The 20191-nt window shown below is 41.6% G+C and overlaps 1 protein-coding gene across 6 annotated transcripts; it reads right to left on the bottom strand.

Annotated features, from left to right (window-relative positions):
* Positions 1-78: 78 nt before the first annotated feature.
* On the bottom strand, positions 79-19779 carry KMT5A (lysine methyltransferase 5A). 6 transcript variants are annotated; one of them, XM_056535850.1, is made up of 8 exons: positions 19465-19779; positions 13353-13450; positions 7712-7868; positions 6094-6286; positions 5850-5937; positions 5599-5658; positions 3653-3843; positions 79-289 (listed from the first exon to the last, which is right to left on the bottom strand). In XM_056535850.1, the coding sequence occupies exons 1-8, from the start codon at positions 19472-19474 to the stop codon at positions 79-81; spliced, it is 1008 nt and encodes a 335-aa protein (XP_056391825.1). In that variant the 5' UTR covers positions 19475-19779. The 6 variants fall into 6 exon arrangements, with proteins under 6 accessions (XP_056391825.1, XP_056391831.1, XP_056391840.1 ...); XM_056535856.1 differs by having other exon boundaries at positions 7712-7865; positions 19465-19776; XM_056535865.1 differs by lacking the exon at positions 19465-19779 and adding an exon at positions 13585-13901 and having other exon boundaries at positions 7712-7865.
* Between the last annotated feature and the right edge of the window lie 412 nt (positions 19780-20191).

The raw sequence follows: 20191 nt of genomic DNA, 5'->3' as shown, positions 1-20191 counted from the left end.
ACTTTTCATTGTGCAGGAAGTGGGGGATTAAAACCAATTCAAAAAGCAAGATGTAAAACCCAGTAGTCCATATTAAAGTCAGTTCTTCAGCCATGGATGCGCTTCAATGGAAGACCTGCTTCGATCTCCATAGTCATACAACAGTTCTTCTCCTGCCTTTATGTCCCTTGCTGCGATCAATATAAGGTGAGGTACATTGTTGATATCATGTAATTTTGTAAGGCAATTTCCATTCTTGCTATGATTTATCAGTCTCCCTAGACGGTTGGTTTCTTTTGTAGCGTCAACACTAAAAGGTAGAAAGAGGGTTCAATATTAACAGTGGGTAATGTAATCGTACAAGCAAATTCGTAATCTAGGCCTTCAATGCATTGTCGGATTAAAAATAAAATAAAAATATTCTCAGCCTGTAAAAATTTTATAATATATATACATACATACATACATACACACACACACACAGTAACCCCCGACATATCAAATCGACATACGATGCTTTTATATGTCGGGGCCATCGCATTAACTGCTATCCGACAGCGCAAAATGCTTAAGTTGCTGTCGGATAGCAGTTTAAGCATCTCGGACAGGTTCACTTACCTATCCCCGCTGCTCCGGGTCCACTTCGCGATCCTCCGGCGTTTTCTGCATCTTCTCCGGGGTCCGGACCGCACTTTCCAGTGTCGTTATTACATCGCTGCACACGCCGTCCCGGCGCCGCAACGTAATAACGTCACCAGAAAACGAGGCCCGGACACCGGAGAAGATGCGGAAAAAGTCGGAGGATCCCGAAGAAGATGCCGGAGCAGCGGGACAGCATCGGGAGTGGTGAGGACGCGGTCTGGAGCGGCGGGGACAGGCGAGTATAACTTCCTATACTTTACATTGGACGAATCCCTCAACATACGATGGATTCGACAAACGATGGTCGCTTGGAATGAATTACCATCGTATGTTGAGGGACCACTGTGTGTGCGTGTTATATAAAAAAAAAAATTATATACACACACACACACACACACACACACCCCTATACATACACACTTTGGGCAACCTCAATGTATTTGGCGAGTTAAACTGTATATCCAGGGATATCCTACTATTCGGCCTGATATGGGGTTGGAGAGATACATTGGCATCTGTGCCACCCAGTGTGCTGTTGCAACTGTATGACACCTGGCAAGTATGGTAAATGGGTCCTGTTGCAATTAATAGTTCCTAAGCACAGTATTTTTAGATGGATTAGAAGATTACCCACATGGGTACACTTTGAAATGGGTTGGCTCATTAGTATAAATTAGATTACCCCTTTTTCCATTGGGGGGAAACCTAAACGTGGAGCAAAATGTTGCATGGCATCTTAGTAACCTTTAAGACACAAAAATACCAGAAGACAAGTTCATTGTGCTAGCTTACACCCGTTTTAGGTTTTCACCTCAACAATACCCATGGCTTGAAATGCACCAACATTGGCCCAAATTTCCCCAGACTCCTGACAAAGTGGGTTAGCCCACGAAACAGACATACGTTGAGGGTGCGCGGGAGTCCCCAGATGGCCGCTGATAGTATGCAAGGAACAGGTAATGCGATTCCTTAATGTTATGATGCCGGTGATTGCACATGTTATACAATAGAGGTACCAGCATTTCCTATATAGATATATGGAGGCATAATAATTAGGTTATTTTGTAGACTGTCATACTGTGCGAGTGATCGGCCTGGTGCTATTTTGGGGTGTGTGTTTTTTAGGGGTTGCGTCTTTTTCTAATCTTGTATATTTATGTATTTATATTGTGTTGAATAATAAAGATGTCTTTTTGATACTACTTGATTGTGGTTATTGGTGGGGTACAGCAAGTGTAGGTGTATATAGAAACTGTTTATTGCTATCTGCATGATATTGGACTGTTCAATAGGAGAGTGTAGGTGTTATAAAGAATATTGGTGCAAATAAAGAAAGAATGAACCAAAATGTATGAAAAGGCATGAGCCACTGCATAAATGTGGGAGCATCCATAGACTGCATAGTCTAAATTTACACAGGATTAGTAAATTTGTCCCAGGGAAATTAAAAATTGCAGCCAGTCAGCCGGTAGACTTTAGGGCACTCCTTTTTTTATATGCAACACCGATTTTTTTATCTAGCCACCTAAATTCATTTAGCTCCTAACACAATGGGGGAGATTCATCAAGACTTGTGCTGAAGAAAAGTTGACCAGTTGCCCATAGCAACCAATCACATTACTTCTTTCATTTTTCAAAGGGCCTCTGCAAAAAAAAAAAAAAGAAATCTGATTGGTTGCTATGGGCAACTGGTCGACTTTTTTCAAGCACAAAGGGGGAGATTTATCATTGCTTTTAGAACATTTTGTCTATGTTTTGGCGCAGTTCAGGCGCAAGCAGCATATTTTGAAACTTTCATGCACCTTTTGATATAGAAAGTTTCACTCTTTTTGCCCACCCGTAGAACTTTTTCTTTTTGACCATGCAGTGGTCACATATTTATCATTTGTGCCTTTTGTCAAAAGTCGCTATTTTGTGTGCAAAGGTACTTTTTTTTTTTTAGGCGCAAAGCTCCACCACCTACAAGTAGGCGTGAGTCATTTCTACCTTCCGAAATTCTACCATCCCCCTCCCCTTCTATGACACGTGCTCAGGAGCTGAGCGCGTGTCATAGCTGGGTGGTCCTGACGGCTATCTGCCACCAGGACCCATCTCTATTGCCAGACATCACCGATCACGGTGATGCCTGGCTTTAACCCCTTAGACACCGCAATCAAATGTGATAGTCTAAAATGCAAGTAGAAATGTCACGAAAGCTGTGAAAGTAAATAACAACAACACCTAACCTGCCAAATTCAGGACCCGGTCTACTTCCCTCCCTCACAAGTGTCTAGAAAAAGTGTATGTGGTAGAGCTTTTCCCACCACAGCAGAGCTGCGCAAAATTCATCATCCTGCTGCACCTTCTTGATAACCACCCAAATAAACATAGGAAAATAGCTCTACCATAGACATTCTTTGATAAATCTGGGCCAATCAGGCAAAAGAGAATCAACAATACATCAATCAAAATGGAAATGCAAGATATGAGAACATGGGAAATAACCAATATATAACAGGGGAGTGAAGGGGGGCATAGAAAGGGGACATGTAAGGTCAAATGAGCATCACACTGCATAATAAAATACACCTCCCCAATGTATTTTTACTCGTAAGTTACCAAAAACACAACACATTGCTATTTCCCCAATGTGCTTCTTTTTATCAGTGCTGCTAACTGTTCCCCTCTGCATTCCCATTTTTATAGCTGAGGTAAAATTAATTCCCCATACCATTATGCTTATAATTGTTCTCTGCTATTAATCTTGTTAAAAGACTTCATGGAAAATGATCACAAAGTGTATTAGCCATCAAATATAATCTGGTGGCAAGCGTTTCATTTTCCTGCAGTATGTTATATGGGGCCTGTGCAATGTGGGACGGAGCACAAGATGCCGTCTAAGGCCCAGAGATGAGCATTTAAAACAGAGAACCCCCTCTATTAACTACAAATTTTCAAAAAGTTTATATGAAAGTCTACACAACCTATTTAAGAATATATTCCAATTATCTATCATGATACTACAAGCTACAAATTAGCCTCCAATACTCACCAGTAAGTTTTATTCAGATACTGAAAATAGTACATGTAGCAGCCAGTGGAAGAATCCTGAGCATATAACGCCTCTCGCCTTTTTGCATCTGTTGTCTCTATGAGGTCTCCATGGTATTCCACCACAAATTCGCCACGATGGAAGTTCCTAGTTGCAAACACCCCTCTCCCTTTGCCCGTAATCATATCGATCTGGACACAGAACAGAAAATGTTGAGAGTACAGAGATTTCAATGAACATAGCCTTCATTCATTCATAGGCTACACCCAACTTTGCAAACAATTTCTTATTACCGCAATGTATATAAAATCAAAATTTAAGCCACTTTGCCAAGATTTAAAAAACAAACAAACAAAAAAAAAAAAATAGTTTGAAGTTTAAAATTGTATTATTGAAGTAAAAAGTTTAACCCCTAAAGGACCAAGGCCATTTTAACCTTAAGGACCAGGCCAAATTTTATTTTTGCGTTTTCGTGTTTTCCTCCTCGCCTTCTAAAATCCATAACGCCTTTATATTTCTATCTACAGGGCTCATAAGGGCTTATTTTTTGTGTGACCAATTGTACTCTGTAATGAAACCTCTCAATTTACCATAAAATGTACGGCGAACCCCCCCAAAAAATTTTTTAGGGAGGAAATTTAAATGAAAACCACAATTTTGCACATTTTGGAGGGTTTTGTTTTCACACTGTACACTTTACGGTAAAAAATGAAATTTTTTTTATTCTGTGGGTCAATACGATTAAAATGATATCCATGGCTAGATACTTTTATATTTTTGTACCGCTTAAAAAAAAAAAAAAAAAAAAAAAAAAAAAATCTAAAACTTTGTACAAAATCAGTATTCTAAAATCGCCCTATTTTGACCACCTATAACTTTTTCAGTTTTCCATATATAGGACGGTATGAGGGCTCATATTTTGCGCCGTCATCTGTACTTTTTATCAATACCACATTTGCATATATAAAACTTTTAGATCATTTTTTATAATTTTTTTTTTTTATAAAGTGTGACAAAAAAGCTGCATTTTTGGACTTTAATTTTCTACGTTTACGCCATTCACCGTACGGGATAATTAACATTATATTTTGATAGTACGGACATTTACGCACGCGGCAATACCAAATATGCTTTTTTTTTTATTACGCTTTTTGGGGGTAAAATGGGAAAAACGGACAATTTTCATTTTTATTGGGGGAGGGGATTTTTCACTTTTTTTACTTTTTATTTTTACATTTTTTCAACTTTTATTTTACACTTTTTATGTCCCCATAGGGGACTATCTATAGCAATCCTTTGATTGCTAATACTATTCAGTGCTATGTATAGGACACAGCACTGATCAGTATTATCGGTCATCTTCTGCTCTGGTCTGCTCGATCGCAGACCAGAGCAGAAGACCCCAGAAGACGGCCTGAGCCAGGTGAGGGGACCTCCGGCCGCCATGCTGGATGATCGGATCGCCGCAGCAGCGCTGCGGGCGATCCGATCATCCATTCAAAGTACCACAATGCCGCAGATGCAGTGATCTGTATTGATCATGGCATCTGAGGGGTTAATGGCGGACATCCACGCGATCGTTACTAGCAGCTGGAACCTGCCGCGAGTCATACACAGGACGTAAATGTACGTCCTGGTGCGGGAAGTCCCGCCAAACCAGGACGTACATTTACGTCCGTGGTCGTTAAGGGGTTAAAATTGTATTACTGCAGGTCCTATGTGGCCAACAGACATGTGGATTCACTTCAGCCTTCTGTGTTCCCTAGGTCCACATAACAACATGCCACTAAAATGTGTAAAGTATTCTGCAAACACCCATAGGCGAATCTGGTCTTATGTTTAGAAACTTCAGACTGGTGAAAGCAGACCTATCACCTACCTGCAAAAAGTCAGCATTACAATGTATAGCCAAAAACGCTAAAATAAAAACATTAGGCATTGCCTACCTTCATCCCATGTTCTATGCCATTTAGAATAAGGTCATCTATTCTCTTCTTTTCTTCTACCTGGAAGACAATTGGCACATTACAAACAAGGTAAAAGACAAGGGATCCAGGGTTTCAAAAACGTATGCATTTTTAAAAAGGCATACACCTATAAAATAGCAGGGTGTGACATGTTTCAAGGACATACCCTCATAAAAATATACAGACATTGTTAATTACAAATGACGTGGATTTTAACTTTGTTTAGTTACCTCCAGCTCTTTTTTGCTTTTTCTGCAGCTTCGTCGGACAGGGAAATAATCTGTAACTTTTCTGTTTGGAGATTTTGTTCCATAAACCCTTAAAGAAAATAACGAATTGTAAAAAAAAAAAAACAAAAAAAAAAAAAAAAAGAAGCCTCTCTGTGTTCCAAACATATTTGTTGACCAATGTGAGGGAAAACCCATCAATTTAAGCACATTTCTGTAGTTGAACATATGTTTGTTTCCTACTTACTTCCTTCTGTTAGATTTTGTCTTCACCATCTTCTTAGGCTCCGTCTTGGCAGCAAGTGGTGGCAATGATTTTTTATGGGACTCCGTGACTGACTGTTTTTGTTCGGGACTAGCTTCTGTGGAATTACACTCGTTCTGTTTGCGTTCAATGCCTTTCACCACTTCTGATGTGGCAGCAAGTTTTATTTTCTCAGCTGAAATTATAGATCACATACAAATTTTAATAATTACTAGCTGCCCGGTTTTTCCTACCTTTTCTTTGCGAGGGAGGAAAAGCAACAAAAAAAAAGGAGGAAGCTTTTGTCCTCATATCCCATCCTTAAATCCTGACCCCTCACTAATCCTCATATCCCGTCCTCAGGTGGGGCTGCATTGTAAAGATATTGTAAGCTGAAAATAAAAGGGGTGTGGCTTTAAGGGTGGGCGTGTCTTTGCATGGTACTGGAAACAAAATCCCCATCCTTCACATATGGGGATAGGTTAGGGATTAATTTAACAATTTTATATTTTAAGTGGATATATAAGTAACATGTGACCAAGTATTATCGAGATATCTCCAGCTGTTTGGAAGTTATGCAGTAACATATTTCCCATAGACTTGTATGGGACTTTATATAAAAACCCTGACTCTTGCAAATGGGGGTGAGTAAGGGTTAAATCACCTATCCTATGTTTGTTGTTGACATAAGTAACATGTGTGCCAAGTTTCATGTTAATATCTTTAGCTGTTTGGACGTGATGCTGGAACATACACACACACACACACACACACACACACACACACGCATTTACTATGGTTTCCCAACATTTTTTTTATTTTTTTATTTATTGATTTATTTATTTAATTAATTTTTTTTTTACACATGCTCTGATCTGTCTGGTTTTCCTCAGCTGAAATCCACCACATTTTATGTGGAAAACTTAGTAAATATGTTGGGCATATTCCTGACATTTTCACAAAAAACCCTTTTCGATGGCCACACCCCTTTTTCGGGTTTTCTTAGTAAGATTGAGAGTGTTAGTCGGGGTTTTTTTCAATTCTGGCGCAGACAATTTCTAGCGCAATGCACCAGAATCTGGCGAACAACCCGACAAAACATGTGGAGTTTACAATAGTAAATGAGGGCCATTGGGGTATGTGTGTGTGTGTATATATGAGGGATCCCTAAACATAAACAAACTTGCAACTATGAAGATACAGGTGATCTACACATTGTAGTATGTTTGAGGCTGTGAGAGGTTGAACCATCTACGACTATGTTCACACATTTCAAGTATGCTAAATTCAAAAGCATACAACAGCATACTAGCTGAAATGTATATCGACGAGTACTGGTCACAGACTCATTCAGTTCAACAGACCAAATGTAACTATTACTATAAATTTAGAAATTGACTGAATGTAGTCATTGTTATTGTGCGAGACTCAAATGCAGGGGGACAGGCGTTTTGCCATTCATAATAGCCTAAATGTAGCAGTTAGTCACTAACAGATTCTGCAATACTCAAATGGCCAAGCACACATGTAAAACAGCAAAAAATTTTGATGAAAAAAAAACCACCCAAAAGGCAGAAAATGGTAATGTTATAGGTGCAAACAGATCATATAAAGGAATTACCATCTGCTTTCTTGTGCACATCTACAGATGCTTTGGCCAGATATTTGCCCTCATGTGTCACCGAGTTTTCTTCCTGAAGAGGAGCTCTTGCACTGATAATTTTGGTAGGGCTCATATAAGAGTAGATTTTTGACTGCCCTCCATGTCCCAGATCCTGCTGAAACACAAAAACACATGAAGACCATACAAACTTTAAAGTAGTTCTACAAACTTGTTAAAGAAAATACTAGTTCTGTGATAGCATGGAGAAAATAAGGACTCGTTCACACTAGAGAATTCTGCAAGATAACTTTCCAAGCTGAATTCCCATTATAATCTGTGTCCTTTCTGCTCCATGGTAAATAGAGCAAATTTATGAGGAATCTCTACCGATTTTGCATGGAACCGTTTCCTGCAGAAGAGTGTTTAATCATGTTCCTACTGTTGGTGAAATTTGGATCCTTGCCGAAAGTGTCCAAGGTAATTCCTCCTTCCTTTTCTGTAGTGTAAACACTCTCCATAGTTTTATTCAACTTTTGTTTTAAGTCTCCATCAGGCTGTACATTCAATTAACTCAATTATAGTTTGTCGGTTCTACCCCTGGTTTTCGCTTAAAAATCGTGACCAAAATACTGTGTGTGAACCAAACCTTATTGACTGCTGTGAAAAATATCAAATGTGTTCTTTATATGTTAATATGTGGTCTTCTGCAGATCTACCCATTAAAAGTAATCTGTCACATTCTTTCATCTAATGCAAAGTCCCCACAGTACCAGGTAGGGGGCTAAAAGCACCTTCACAGGTACACCATTAGATCTGTAAACTTCTCTCCGTAAGCCAAGCAATCATTTTTTTCTTATATGGAAATAAGCAGCAAGTGCCCAGGATTTCTATTCTATTTAGCCACATAAGATAAGTTTACTCAAAAATATCATTGCTGCTATTTATCCAGTAGTGATACATGCCTGGGTCTAATATTAACTCAGGCTAAGCCTATTTTAACCCTAAGGAACAGGCCAATTTTCGTTTTTGAACTTCCGTTTTTTCCTCCTCCCCTAAAAATCATAACTCTTTCAATTTTGTACCTACAGACCCATCTAAGGGCTTGTTTTTTGCATCCCCAATCATTTCACCACAAAATCTACTGCTAAAACAAAAAAAAAAAAACTTTTGGGGGCTTCTGTTTCTTGCAATTTTCGGTAAAAATGACACCTTATCTTTATTCTTTTGATCCATACGGTCACAAGGATACCCGATTTATAAAAAAAGAAAGCACAGCTGCAACTCGCTCACTCACCAGTCTAAACAATGGCCAACGGACATCCACAGTGTGTGCAGCGCTGGAGCTCGGACAAAGTGGACCGCCTCCCGTATTGTATGCAAAGAAGGAAAATGGAAGTCCAGCTCTCAAGCGTAGTAAGGTTTCTGTTTAAATTTGAGCTTTAATAAATCCAATTAAAACATGGTGCAAAAATCAAAAGTGATAGATGCATAAAAACGTACATGTGGCATGTATGTTTTTATACACCTACCACTTTTGAACTTTGCACCATGTTTTAATTGGATTTTTTAAAGCTCAAATTTAAACAGAAACCTTACTACGCTTGAGAGCTGGACTCCCATTTTACTTCTTTGCATACCTAATTTACGTAGGTGTTATTTAAATTTTACTACTTTAAAAAAATTTGAACTACATGCACCAAAATTTGTATGTTTAAAATCATCATCTGCTGCCCTCTATAACTTATTTTTTCGCATACGGTGATGTATGGGGGCTTATTTTTTGTGCCATGGTCTGTATTTTATCGGCAGCATTTTGTACCATTATTTTGATGGGACTTTTTGATCACTTTTTAGGATATATGTAGTGACCAAAAATATAAAAATGTAAAAAAAATTTTATAAAAGCACAATTTTGGACTTTGGTATTTTTTTTTTACGTGTATGCCATTGACCGTGTGGTTTAGCCAACTTCTATTTTAATAGCTCGGACATTTAAACATGCATTGATAAAAAATAAAAAAAAAGTGTATTTTTGGCTGAAAAACATGCTGTCCCTGCAGATATTGTCTGTGTATCTCTATGAGGAGTCCAAATACAGGAAGTGAGGGCAGGAGAAGCAGGACTCTGTGCAGGCACTTGGCTTGTCAATCATCCTGCTGTGTGAGCCAGGGGCATGTCATAGAGCCTCAGTGTACAGAGCCCTGCTTGTTTTCCCACACTTCCTGTATTTGGACTCCTCATAGAGGGACACACACACACACAAAAAACAATAGCTGTAGGGACAAAAACACACATTTTTTTTAACCAATGTACATTACAAATATACATATAATGGTATTATCTACATTATATAAAAAGTTTTTGTTGGCAACAGGTACACTTTAAGTCTTCATAAGGGGCTATAACATGCAATCTTCTGATTGCATATACTGATCAATGCTATGCCATGGCACATATCAGTGTTACCTGTGCTCTTCTGCTCATGTCTGCTATGCAGGCTGGGAGCAGCAGAAGACCGATCGGATGGCGAGGAGGTAGGTAAGGGCCCTGTCGCCATCCACTCAGCTGATCAGGACATCAGCGGCGATATTGCGATGTCCCGATCAGCATCACTGAGCTACCGGCACCAGTTAATTAACCTGCATTTTAGATATCGCGATCAACTTTGATCGCAGCGTCTAAAAGGTTAATGCCGGGCATCGGCGGTACCTGGCATTAAACGTGGGTACTGGCTGCCCATAAGCAACCGGGACACACCGGGATTTAAAGCACTCCACTCGTGAGAACAGTTTAAACCCTGTTAAGACCAGGGCATACAGGTACACCCTCGGTCCTAAGGTAAACCCCTTCATCCTGGTAGGGGTTTAAAAACAAACAAACAAACACACAATGGACAGTCACATATATGGGCTAGCCAGTTGCTTCTCAAGATAAAGTAGTATGACCTAGGTATGGACTACAGGCCCCACCTCTCCAATTGCCCTTATTATAGGCCCAAAAAGGGGCAATCTGGGAGGTAGGGCCAATTGTTTTTAATAAGGCACCACCACCAGATTTTGGGAAGCATCAAACTAGCTAATATCGATACAGATACTAGCCCAAGACATGTATTGCTACTGGATGAACAGCAGCCATTATCCTTTTTTTTTGTAGAGTTGAGCTGGTTATTTTGAGACTTGACTGTGGACAGAAATACTTACAAATAGTTACAATGTTGCATAAAAATAATTAAATTTATATACATATATACACACACACACACACACACACACACACACACACATTAATATATATGCTGGGCCCTTGCTGGTTTGCACTCACCTGCAACTGTGTGTGCTGCTACTATTGTTTACGGTTTATATAATTATATTTTTTTCTCTTATACATAGTATACTATTTATATATAATTTTTAATTTGACCCTGAAATACCTTCACCGAGTGCCTGTTCTCCCATTAGGAGACAGAGCTTCCTGCCCCACCTCCATAGCACCTGTAGCCCAGCATAATGTGATTCTGAGGCATAGAGTCTCACCCTGACTACAGCTGCTTTGAAGACTGAGCAGGAAGCTCACAGTGCACAATATAAGGAGAACGGGCACTCCGTAAAAGTATTCTGCCACTAAAATCAAAAGAAAAGTGCTTTTTGGGAAATTAGTATTGTGCACAGTGCTGCACTAGTGTCAATTTTTTTTTTAAGTGTTCACAACATTGGGGGGGTACAGTTTAAAGAGTCTCTCTCTTTGTTTGGGAAAAGTATTCTAGTTTGGATTATTAAAAGTTTTAGTTTATTTTTCATCCCCTACATCATAGAGGCAATCAACCAATTGCAGGAGGAAGAAACAAGCAGTGATGGGAATATTGGTTATTTGATCGCCATGCCGAAACTTACTGCTCATTTGTACATATGAAAAAAGGTAAAATAGCTCGGCCCACAAGCAGAGGGATAAAAGCACCTTCATATTGTGGTTATTACATTGTAAATAATCATTGATACCAAAAAGGACACTGGTATCATACAGATCAGCTACTAACAATGCCCATATTGTTTAGGGACTATCGCTGTTTTATCATCACTTGCCATCCTGTACTCCCAGGTATTGTGTTAGTTCATTGTTAAGAAACCCGTAACTCAATACTGAAAACAAACCTCTCACTTCCCCATAGCTACCCTATCATAGTAACCTTCTGAAGGGACGAGACAACAGATATACAGCCAGGAATTGCTCTTTGTGGGTGAGAGCATTAGGGTGGGTTCACACCACGTTTTTCAAGTACTTTTCCCGTATACGTTTTCATTATTGAAAAACGTATGGAACCGAATTGAAAACTGTATACATAGCCAACTAATTGAAAACCGGATGCACCCGGATTGCTTGCAATACGGTCTTCACCCGTACTCAAAACAGTGGTTGACCACAGTATTGTCTCCGGTTTAAAAACTGTACTGCAACCGCATTAATTTTTTTTTTTTTTTTTTACATGGACATCAATGGGAAACGCACATGTATATGGTTCCGTATGGGAAACCGTATACGGTTTTTACTTTGCACAGGCGCATTTGCATTCTAAAGTCCCCACCCAAGACCCCTCCCATTAAAAATGGACAACATTTTCAAAAACGTATGTTTTTTTTTTTTTGTTTTTTTTTATAAAAACGGACTGAACTGTATGCACTTTTAAAGACAGTATACGGTTTAAAAACGCATATGGTTTACTTTTTCCCATACTGTTCCATGCATTTTTTTTGTCATAAGGTTTTCTTTAGAAAAACAGATTGAAAACAGTATGGGAAAAATGTGATGTGAACCCGGTCTTACTTAGGCTGGGTTCACATCACGTTTTTCAACTACGGTTCCCGCATACGTTTTCTATCAAAAACCATATGGGAAAAAAACGGATGGAAAAGTATTGGAAAAAGTAAACCGTATGCGTTTTTAAAAGTGCATACAGTTCCGTCCGTTTTTATAAAGAAAAAAAAAATCAGACGTTTTTGAAAATTCTGTCCATTTTTAATGGGAGGGGTCTTGGGTGGGGACTTTAGGATGCAAATGCGCCTGTGCAAAGTAAAAACCGTATATGTTTCGCCGTATGGAACCGGATACATGTGCGTTTTCATTGACGTCCATGTTAAAAAAAAAAAAAAAAGGTATGTGGTTGCAATACAGTTTTTAAATCAGAGTCAAAACCGTGGTTGAACACTGTTTGGAGTACTGTTAAAAACCGTATTGCAAGCAAACCGTACGCAACAGGGTACATCCGGTTTGCAATGCTTTGCCTATGTATACCGTTCTCAATACTGTTCCATACATTTTCACTAATGAAAACGTATGCGGGAACCGTAGCTGAAAAACATGATGTGAACCCAGCCTTACAGTCCGGCCATAAGAATCAGTCGGTAAGAACTGCTGATGTGCCCCATTCTTTAACCACAAGATACTATCTAGATAAACCTCATGCACAAATGCAGAAAACCGTGACACATACAGCTCTGCTACCCCCTTCCCACCCATAACCTGAACAGCTGCCTCCACCGCAGAGACTCATCCATAGGAACTAGTGTCTCCAGGTAAGATGCGGCAGACTACATGTAGGGGGCGCCCGAGAGGCAGGCTGAACTTGGCTCAGCAGTACAAACAAGACAGTCACTAGCCAACCGACCCCGTTCATTTTCGGGTTGTTCTCATTGGTTCCCCCGGTTCGACAGCTTTCCGGTGCGTCCCCACTTCTTCCTTCACTGGGCTTGGACATTTTCTTACCTAGGAGACAGACAGGGTGGGTTTATTTGCGGTGAGGTTGGTCAGCGATTTGTGACACGGCCTAGCGCCGCCATCTTTAAAGGGACAGTAGGCGGGGAGGCTCATGCTAGAGCTGCCGGAAGACCGAATCCTACCGGTGCCGCCCACTGTTCGCCTCCACCCCGGTACCACATTGTCTGAGAATAGCCGTGCCAGGCTTCTCCGCTTCTTCTAGCGACGCTTTACCGCAGCGTTCCCCAGCCTGTGGCTCTGCAGCTGTGGTAAAACTACAAAACGCCTCATGACCTGAAAGCCTTATAGTGTCTCAACAGCTGAAGAGTCACAGGTTGGGGAACATTGATGTAATCCAGTGTTTCCTAACCACGGTGCCTTCGGCTGTCCGGGCATGCTGGGAGTTGTAGTTTTGCAACAGCTGGAGGCACCCTGGTTGGGGAAACACTGATTTAGCAGACAGACTACATGCTAGAAAATAATACAAACAACATTCACCTTACATGGAATTTGTAATCATTTACCACCCGTTCAAAAGAAAAACAGATATTAAGCGTGTCTGGATTATCCATGGTTTTTGTGTTTATGGTTTTGTAAGGGTCACATGGGAATACAGAGCAATACATAGGCATAAGGTGGCTGAAAAGGAGTACTCTGGTGGAAAACTATTTTTAAATCAACTGTTGCAAAAAAAAAATGTAAAAAAAGTTAACAGATTTGTAAATTACTTTTATTTAAAAAACAAATTATAAGGGGTAGTCCAGTGGTGAAAAACTTATCCCCTATCCTAAGGATAGGGGATAAATTTGCGATCGCGGGGGGGTCCGACCGCTGGGGCCCCTGTGATCTCTCTGTACGGGGGGCCAGGCTCTCCGGCCAGATAGCGGGTGTCGACCTCCGCACGAAGCGGCGCCCGACACGCCCCGGGCTGTCGGGGCTCCGTACAGGAGATCGCAGGGGGCCCCAGCGGTCGGATCCCCCGCGATCTCAAACTTATCCCCTATCCTTAGGATAGGGGATAAGTTGTTCACCACTGGACTACTCATTTAAGCTTCCAGTAGTTATCAGCTGCTGTATGGTCCACAGGAAGTTGTGTAGCTCTTTTCTGTCTGACCAAAGTGTTCTCTGCTGACACCTCTGTCCATGTCAGGAACTGTCCGGAGCAGGAGAGGTTTGCTATGGGGATTTGCTCCTGCTCTGGACAGTTCCCGACACAGACAGAGGTGTCAGCAGAGAGCACTGTGGTCAGACTGGAAATAAACTACATAACTTCCTCTGGAGTATACAGCAGCTGATAAGTACTGGAAGGGTTAAGATTTCTAAATAGAAGTAATTTACAAATCTGTTTAACTTTTGGCACCAGTTGATTAATAATAATAATAATAATAATAATAATAATTAATAAAATAAATAAATAGGTTTTCCACCAGAGTACTCCTTTAAATTGGGATTTCCAGATTCATGAAAAATTTGCCATGGGCCAAGGGAGGTTAGTTAAAGAGTACCTTTCATCAAAAAAACCTTTTGATATATTATAGATTAATGTATGCAGAATAACTTTCCAATAGCATGTTATTAAAAAATATGCTTCTTTCTATTACATTTTCCACTTTGAAAAAATGACCACTAGGGGTCTCCCTACCAGTCCTTTTTTATAGATTTCAGACTCATGCTGGAGTCCTAAATCTCAGACTGCAGCAGGGACACAGACAAGCAAAGCACTAATCCCTGGCAGTGAGCAGTGCTGAGTTTGTCTGTGTCCCGGCTGCAGTTTGAGATTTAGGACTTCTGCATGATTCTGAAATCTATAAAAAAGGACTGGTAGGGGGACCCCTACTGGTCATTTTTAAAAGTGGAAAATGTAATAGAAAGAAGCATATTTTTTTTATAACATGCTATTGGAAAGTTAATCTGCATACATTAATCTATAATATATCAAAAGTTTTTTTGATGAAAGGTACCCTTTAAAAAAATGTTTTTAGATATTTTATTTATTATAAAGTATTACTCCTCCTGCCTACCACTCACTTTGGTCCTAAGGATATCCAGTCAGTCAATCTCTTCCCAAGTGGCAGATGTCAGGGAGGAGAGTCAGGAGGTCCCTATACACCAAAAATCTGTGTTTCCCAACCAGGGTGCCTCCAGCTGTCTTCTCCTAGCACGTCTGGACAGCCTTAGGGTACAGTCATTCACACGAGCGTATCCCCAGCATATTTAACGTTGGGGATCCGCCGCTGTATGGTCCCTTTACTACTACTACGAGCAGACACACTGAAGCGATGTGTGCAAGTCGCCGCACACGCGCAGTGTACTCTCACACATCACGGCCATTCCCCCTGCTCTAGGAGCTAGGCCGAGAACGGCTACAATGTGAGAGTATACTGCGCATGCACGCGGCAACTTGCACATCGCAATGTGTCTGCTTGTAGCGGTGTATTGCCGCTACGAGCAGGCACATACAAAGGCACCATACAGCGGTCCTTCAGTGGCAGAATTTCGGAGTCCAAAGAAAGACTAGACATGTAGTGCACGTGGAAACGCATTGCCATCTATGAGACAATGCATTTCTGAGCAGTCTTAGCTTCGGAAACGTTCTGCCAGTGCTCTGCTATCAGGGGAATGTCTGCACATTTCCTCAGGCTAAGTTTACATCAGTATTCCTCTGTACAGGGAACTCCGTCCCAGAGTTCATTCTAGCGACAAGCAAAAGACCTAGACAATCTGTTGCACAACGGGCTCAGATGGGTCTTGTTGACTTTGAATGGGGTCCGTCAGGTTTCTGTTAGGAGTCAGATGTTTAGCGGGAGTTGCACACAGAGACAAATCCTGCAAGCAGTAACTCCCTGAGCTAGGCCGAGAGCAGCCACGAAGTGTGCGAGTATACTGCGCATGCAGCGTATCTGCTGGTAGTGGCGGATTGCCGCTATGAGCAGGCATAGATGGAGGCACAATGTAGGGGTCCATCGTCATCGAATCTGCAGCGTAAAATATGCTGCTGATCCGTCCGTGTGAATGTACCCTTAGGGTACGTTCACACTGAGGAATTTGTGCTGGAAACTGTCAGAATTCTGTTGTGTGAACTCCTAACATTAGTAAAAGGGAAAGGATGGGCAACTCTCAGGTTCCCCAACACGGCTGTACACTCCAAAAAGTAGTAATAAATCAGCAAAGGTAGCCAGTGGTATAGATGAATTCTTTATTCGGATCCCATAAAAACCGCATGCAAGTGGAATATTGGCCATCAAACAACTCTCAGTAGGCGTGGACGCGTTTTGGGTATGCACCCTTCGTCTTAGCACGACGAAGGGTGCGTACCCGAAACGCGTCCACGCCTACTGAGAGTTCTTTGATGGCCGATATTCCGCTTGCATGCGGTTTTTATGGGATGCGAATAAAGAATTCATCTATACCACTGGCTACCTTTGCTGATTTATTATTAGTGTTAATGGGTCTGCCACAGACCCATTCACATCGCATAATTTTAGTTGCAATCAATTACGCTGCTAACATTGATCTGCGCAAAGAAAGATTGTTCATTCTTTGCGTGAAAGTCCGCGAGCTCTGCACTGCCGCGTATTTCGGTGGTGGCCGACCACCAGATGGAATCTCTGCTCTCGAAATTCTGCTAGCAGAGATTCCATTCACATTACTCAATGTGAGCATACCCATAAATTGTATGCGCATGCACTATTTCTTCCCTTCTTTCTCCCGTCACAAAATAACGTCCATTATTAATAACGGCTATGACAGGTTAACACAGATAATGTAAAAATCCCATAGACTATAATGGGATTTTGTTTAATGTCCGTTTTTAATGGTTTTGTTAATGGCTCATTATAATGGACCTTTAAAATGGATAATTCTATAGTGTGAAAGCAGCCTTAGTCACACACATGTTGATATATTAGAACATTCTGTGCAGTCAATCTCCTGACATCCTACTGAATATTGAGGTCTGTGGATGAGATTTATGAAAACCTGTGCTGAGGAAAAGGGGAGCAGTTGCCGATAACAATCAGAGAGCTTTTATTTATTTTGCTATACCATGTGTATGGCCACCATGAAGGCCCATGCACACTACAGAAATTCCATACGGAAGTCCTCTTGCAGAAAAATCCATCAGAATTGGCACTTAAAGGACAACTGCAGCGCAATATACACTTATCCCCTATCTACAAGATAGGCGATAAGTGTTTGATCGCGGGGGTCCGACCGCTGGGACCCCCCCCCCCCGAGATCTCCCTAACGGGGCGCAGTCATTGGCGCTCATAGTGAGCGCTAAGGCGCATAGCGTCGACGGTAACGCCCGTCTCCTCCCCGTCCCCATACAGTTCTATGGGGGAGCCGGGGAGCCACGAACGCCGCCTCCCCCATAGAGATGCATGGAGGAGGCGTGCCGGCCGCAACGTCATGCTGCGGCAGGCACGCCCCCTGCACGGGAGAGCCGCGTCCCCGCACAGGAGATCGTGGGGGGTCCCAGCGGTTGGACCCCCCGCGATCAAACACTTATCGCCTATCTTGTAGATAGGGGATAAGTGTATATTCAGCTGCAGTTGTCCTTTAATGGCCATGCAGGCATTAAAGGGGTTGTGCGCTGCCCTGCCTTTCGGAGCTCCGCTCGCAGCGTCCGGAAGTTCATTACTCCGAACGCTGTGTGCGGGCTTCCGTGTTACCGGCCGCCCTCTCGAGCGTCGCGCCCCCTTCTCCTAGACTTTCGTTGAGGGGGCGGGTGTGACGTCACGAGGGGGCGGCCGCAAACACGGAAGCCCGCACAGTGTTCGGAGTAATGAACTTCCGAACGCTGCGAGCGGAGCTCCAAAAGGCAGGGCAGTGCTGTCCCATTAACTGCAATACATGTTCATTCCTTCAGAATTTATTTAAAGGAGTAGTCCAGTATCAAAAAACGTATCTCCTAGTTTTAGATCTTAGCGGTCCTCCCCCCCCCCCCCCCATTGGAGCAACTAATTCACTATCCCAGTTGTAGCCACACACATACATCATTGTTCCCTAGCCTGTGCCTCTAGCAAAACTACAACTCTCATCATAATGGGAATTAGGCTGCATTCACACCACGTTTTTGCATATAAATTTTTATGAAAAACGGATTCCTCAAAACCGGACAAAACTGTGTACCGGTTTGAAAAATGATGTCCGGTTGCATCCGTTTAAGAAAAAAAAAAACGTATACGTTTTTAACTTCTCACTCCATTAGGAATAAAGTTTCACTTGTTTGAAAGTCCAAGAAAAAAAAAAAAACTGTGCAAAGTCAAAAACCATATAGTGCAAACCGGATGGAACTGTTCGCTCATACAGTTCCCATTGACTCCCATGTAAAAAATAACAACGTATATACGGTTTTTCACCCGGACCAAAAACCATGGTAGACTACGGTTTTGGGTACGGGAATAAAAACGCACAAAACTGTACAAGACGCAAAACGGATGTATCGTTTGGCATACGTTTTCACAATGAAAACATATACGGGCACTGTATTGCAAAAAGGTGGTGTGAATGCAGCCTTATAGTGTTACAACACACCTGATGACCATCTAATGTGTATAGGGGCCTCAAGGTGCCAGAACCATTTGTTCTCCAGAGCAACCGACCCCCTCCCCATTTATATTAGACTTATGGAAACTGTTGGTGCATTGTGTGTTACTATTACTTAACCAATATGTTTAGCAGACTACTATGGTAGATAGGCTCTAGCCTGCACGGTGAAGCTTTAAATACATACATGATAGCTTGAAGATTTCTTTCTCTTCTACAGACTATGGCAGTGTTAACCAATCAGGGTGTCTCCGGCTGTTGCAAAACTACAACTCTCAGCATGCCCGGACAGCCTTCGGCTGTCCGGGCATGCTGGGAGTTGGAGTTTTGCAACAGCTGGAGGCACCATGGCTGGGAAACACTGGACTATGGATCCTGATTTTCATCTAGAAACAATAAGAACCGATAACAGAACCCGTCCCAGTAATCTCCTATAACGATCGTACCCCAGTTATCACATTTCAGCTCGTTACCTCTCCCCATGATGTCTCCGGTGCGGACCGTGTAAATCCTAGAAGAAAAACCTGAAGGAAAGGAAATCACAGAGACCGCCGCTACTCTCAGCTACGATATTAAAGTTTAAAGCCCCACACGCGGTATCTGCGGTGCTAAAGGCGGAGACAGTAAAGATCACCGCCCACCAGACATTCCATTGGGTCAAAACGCTGCCATTTAGCGTATCGAGTAATATCATTGGTAAAGAAAAAAGGGTCCCGCCTACTGCCACGCCCCCAATCGTGTCCCGTCCTCTTTACAGCGACTATAGCTTTTTAAATTCCGCATTAGTATCTTATTGGCTGTGGGGAAAAAAATGCATCCTGGAGGTGATTGGTGGAATGACAATGACGTCACCAGGCCGCTGTACACACTATGGGGGGAGATCTATAAAAACCTTTGCAGAGGAAAAGCTAACCAGTTGCCCATAGCAACCAATCAGATGGATTCTTTAATTTTTCAGATGCCAGTTTGAAAGTGAAAGAAGCCATCTGATTGGTTTCTATGGGCAACAGGTTTTGTGCATGGTGATGTGCTCTTCAGGGTTTTTCAGTTTCTGCATTTTCATTTTTTCCTCATAAAATCATAACGCTTTCAATTTTGCACATAAAATTCCATATGATGGCTTATTTTTTGCGCCACCAATTCTACTTTGCACTGACATTAGTCATTTTACCAAAAAATCCACAGCGAAACAGAAAAAAA

This window comes from Hyla sarda, chromosome 1, assembly GCF_029499605.1.
Source record: "Hyla sarda isolate aHylSar1 chromosome 1, aHylSar1.hap1, whole genome shotgun sequence".
NCBI lineage: Eukaryota > Metazoa > Chordata > Amphibia > Anura > Hylidae > Hyla > Hyla sarda.
The sequence above is the reverse complement of the archived record's forward strand: the minus strand, read 5'-3'. Positions and strand labels throughout refer to the sequence as shown.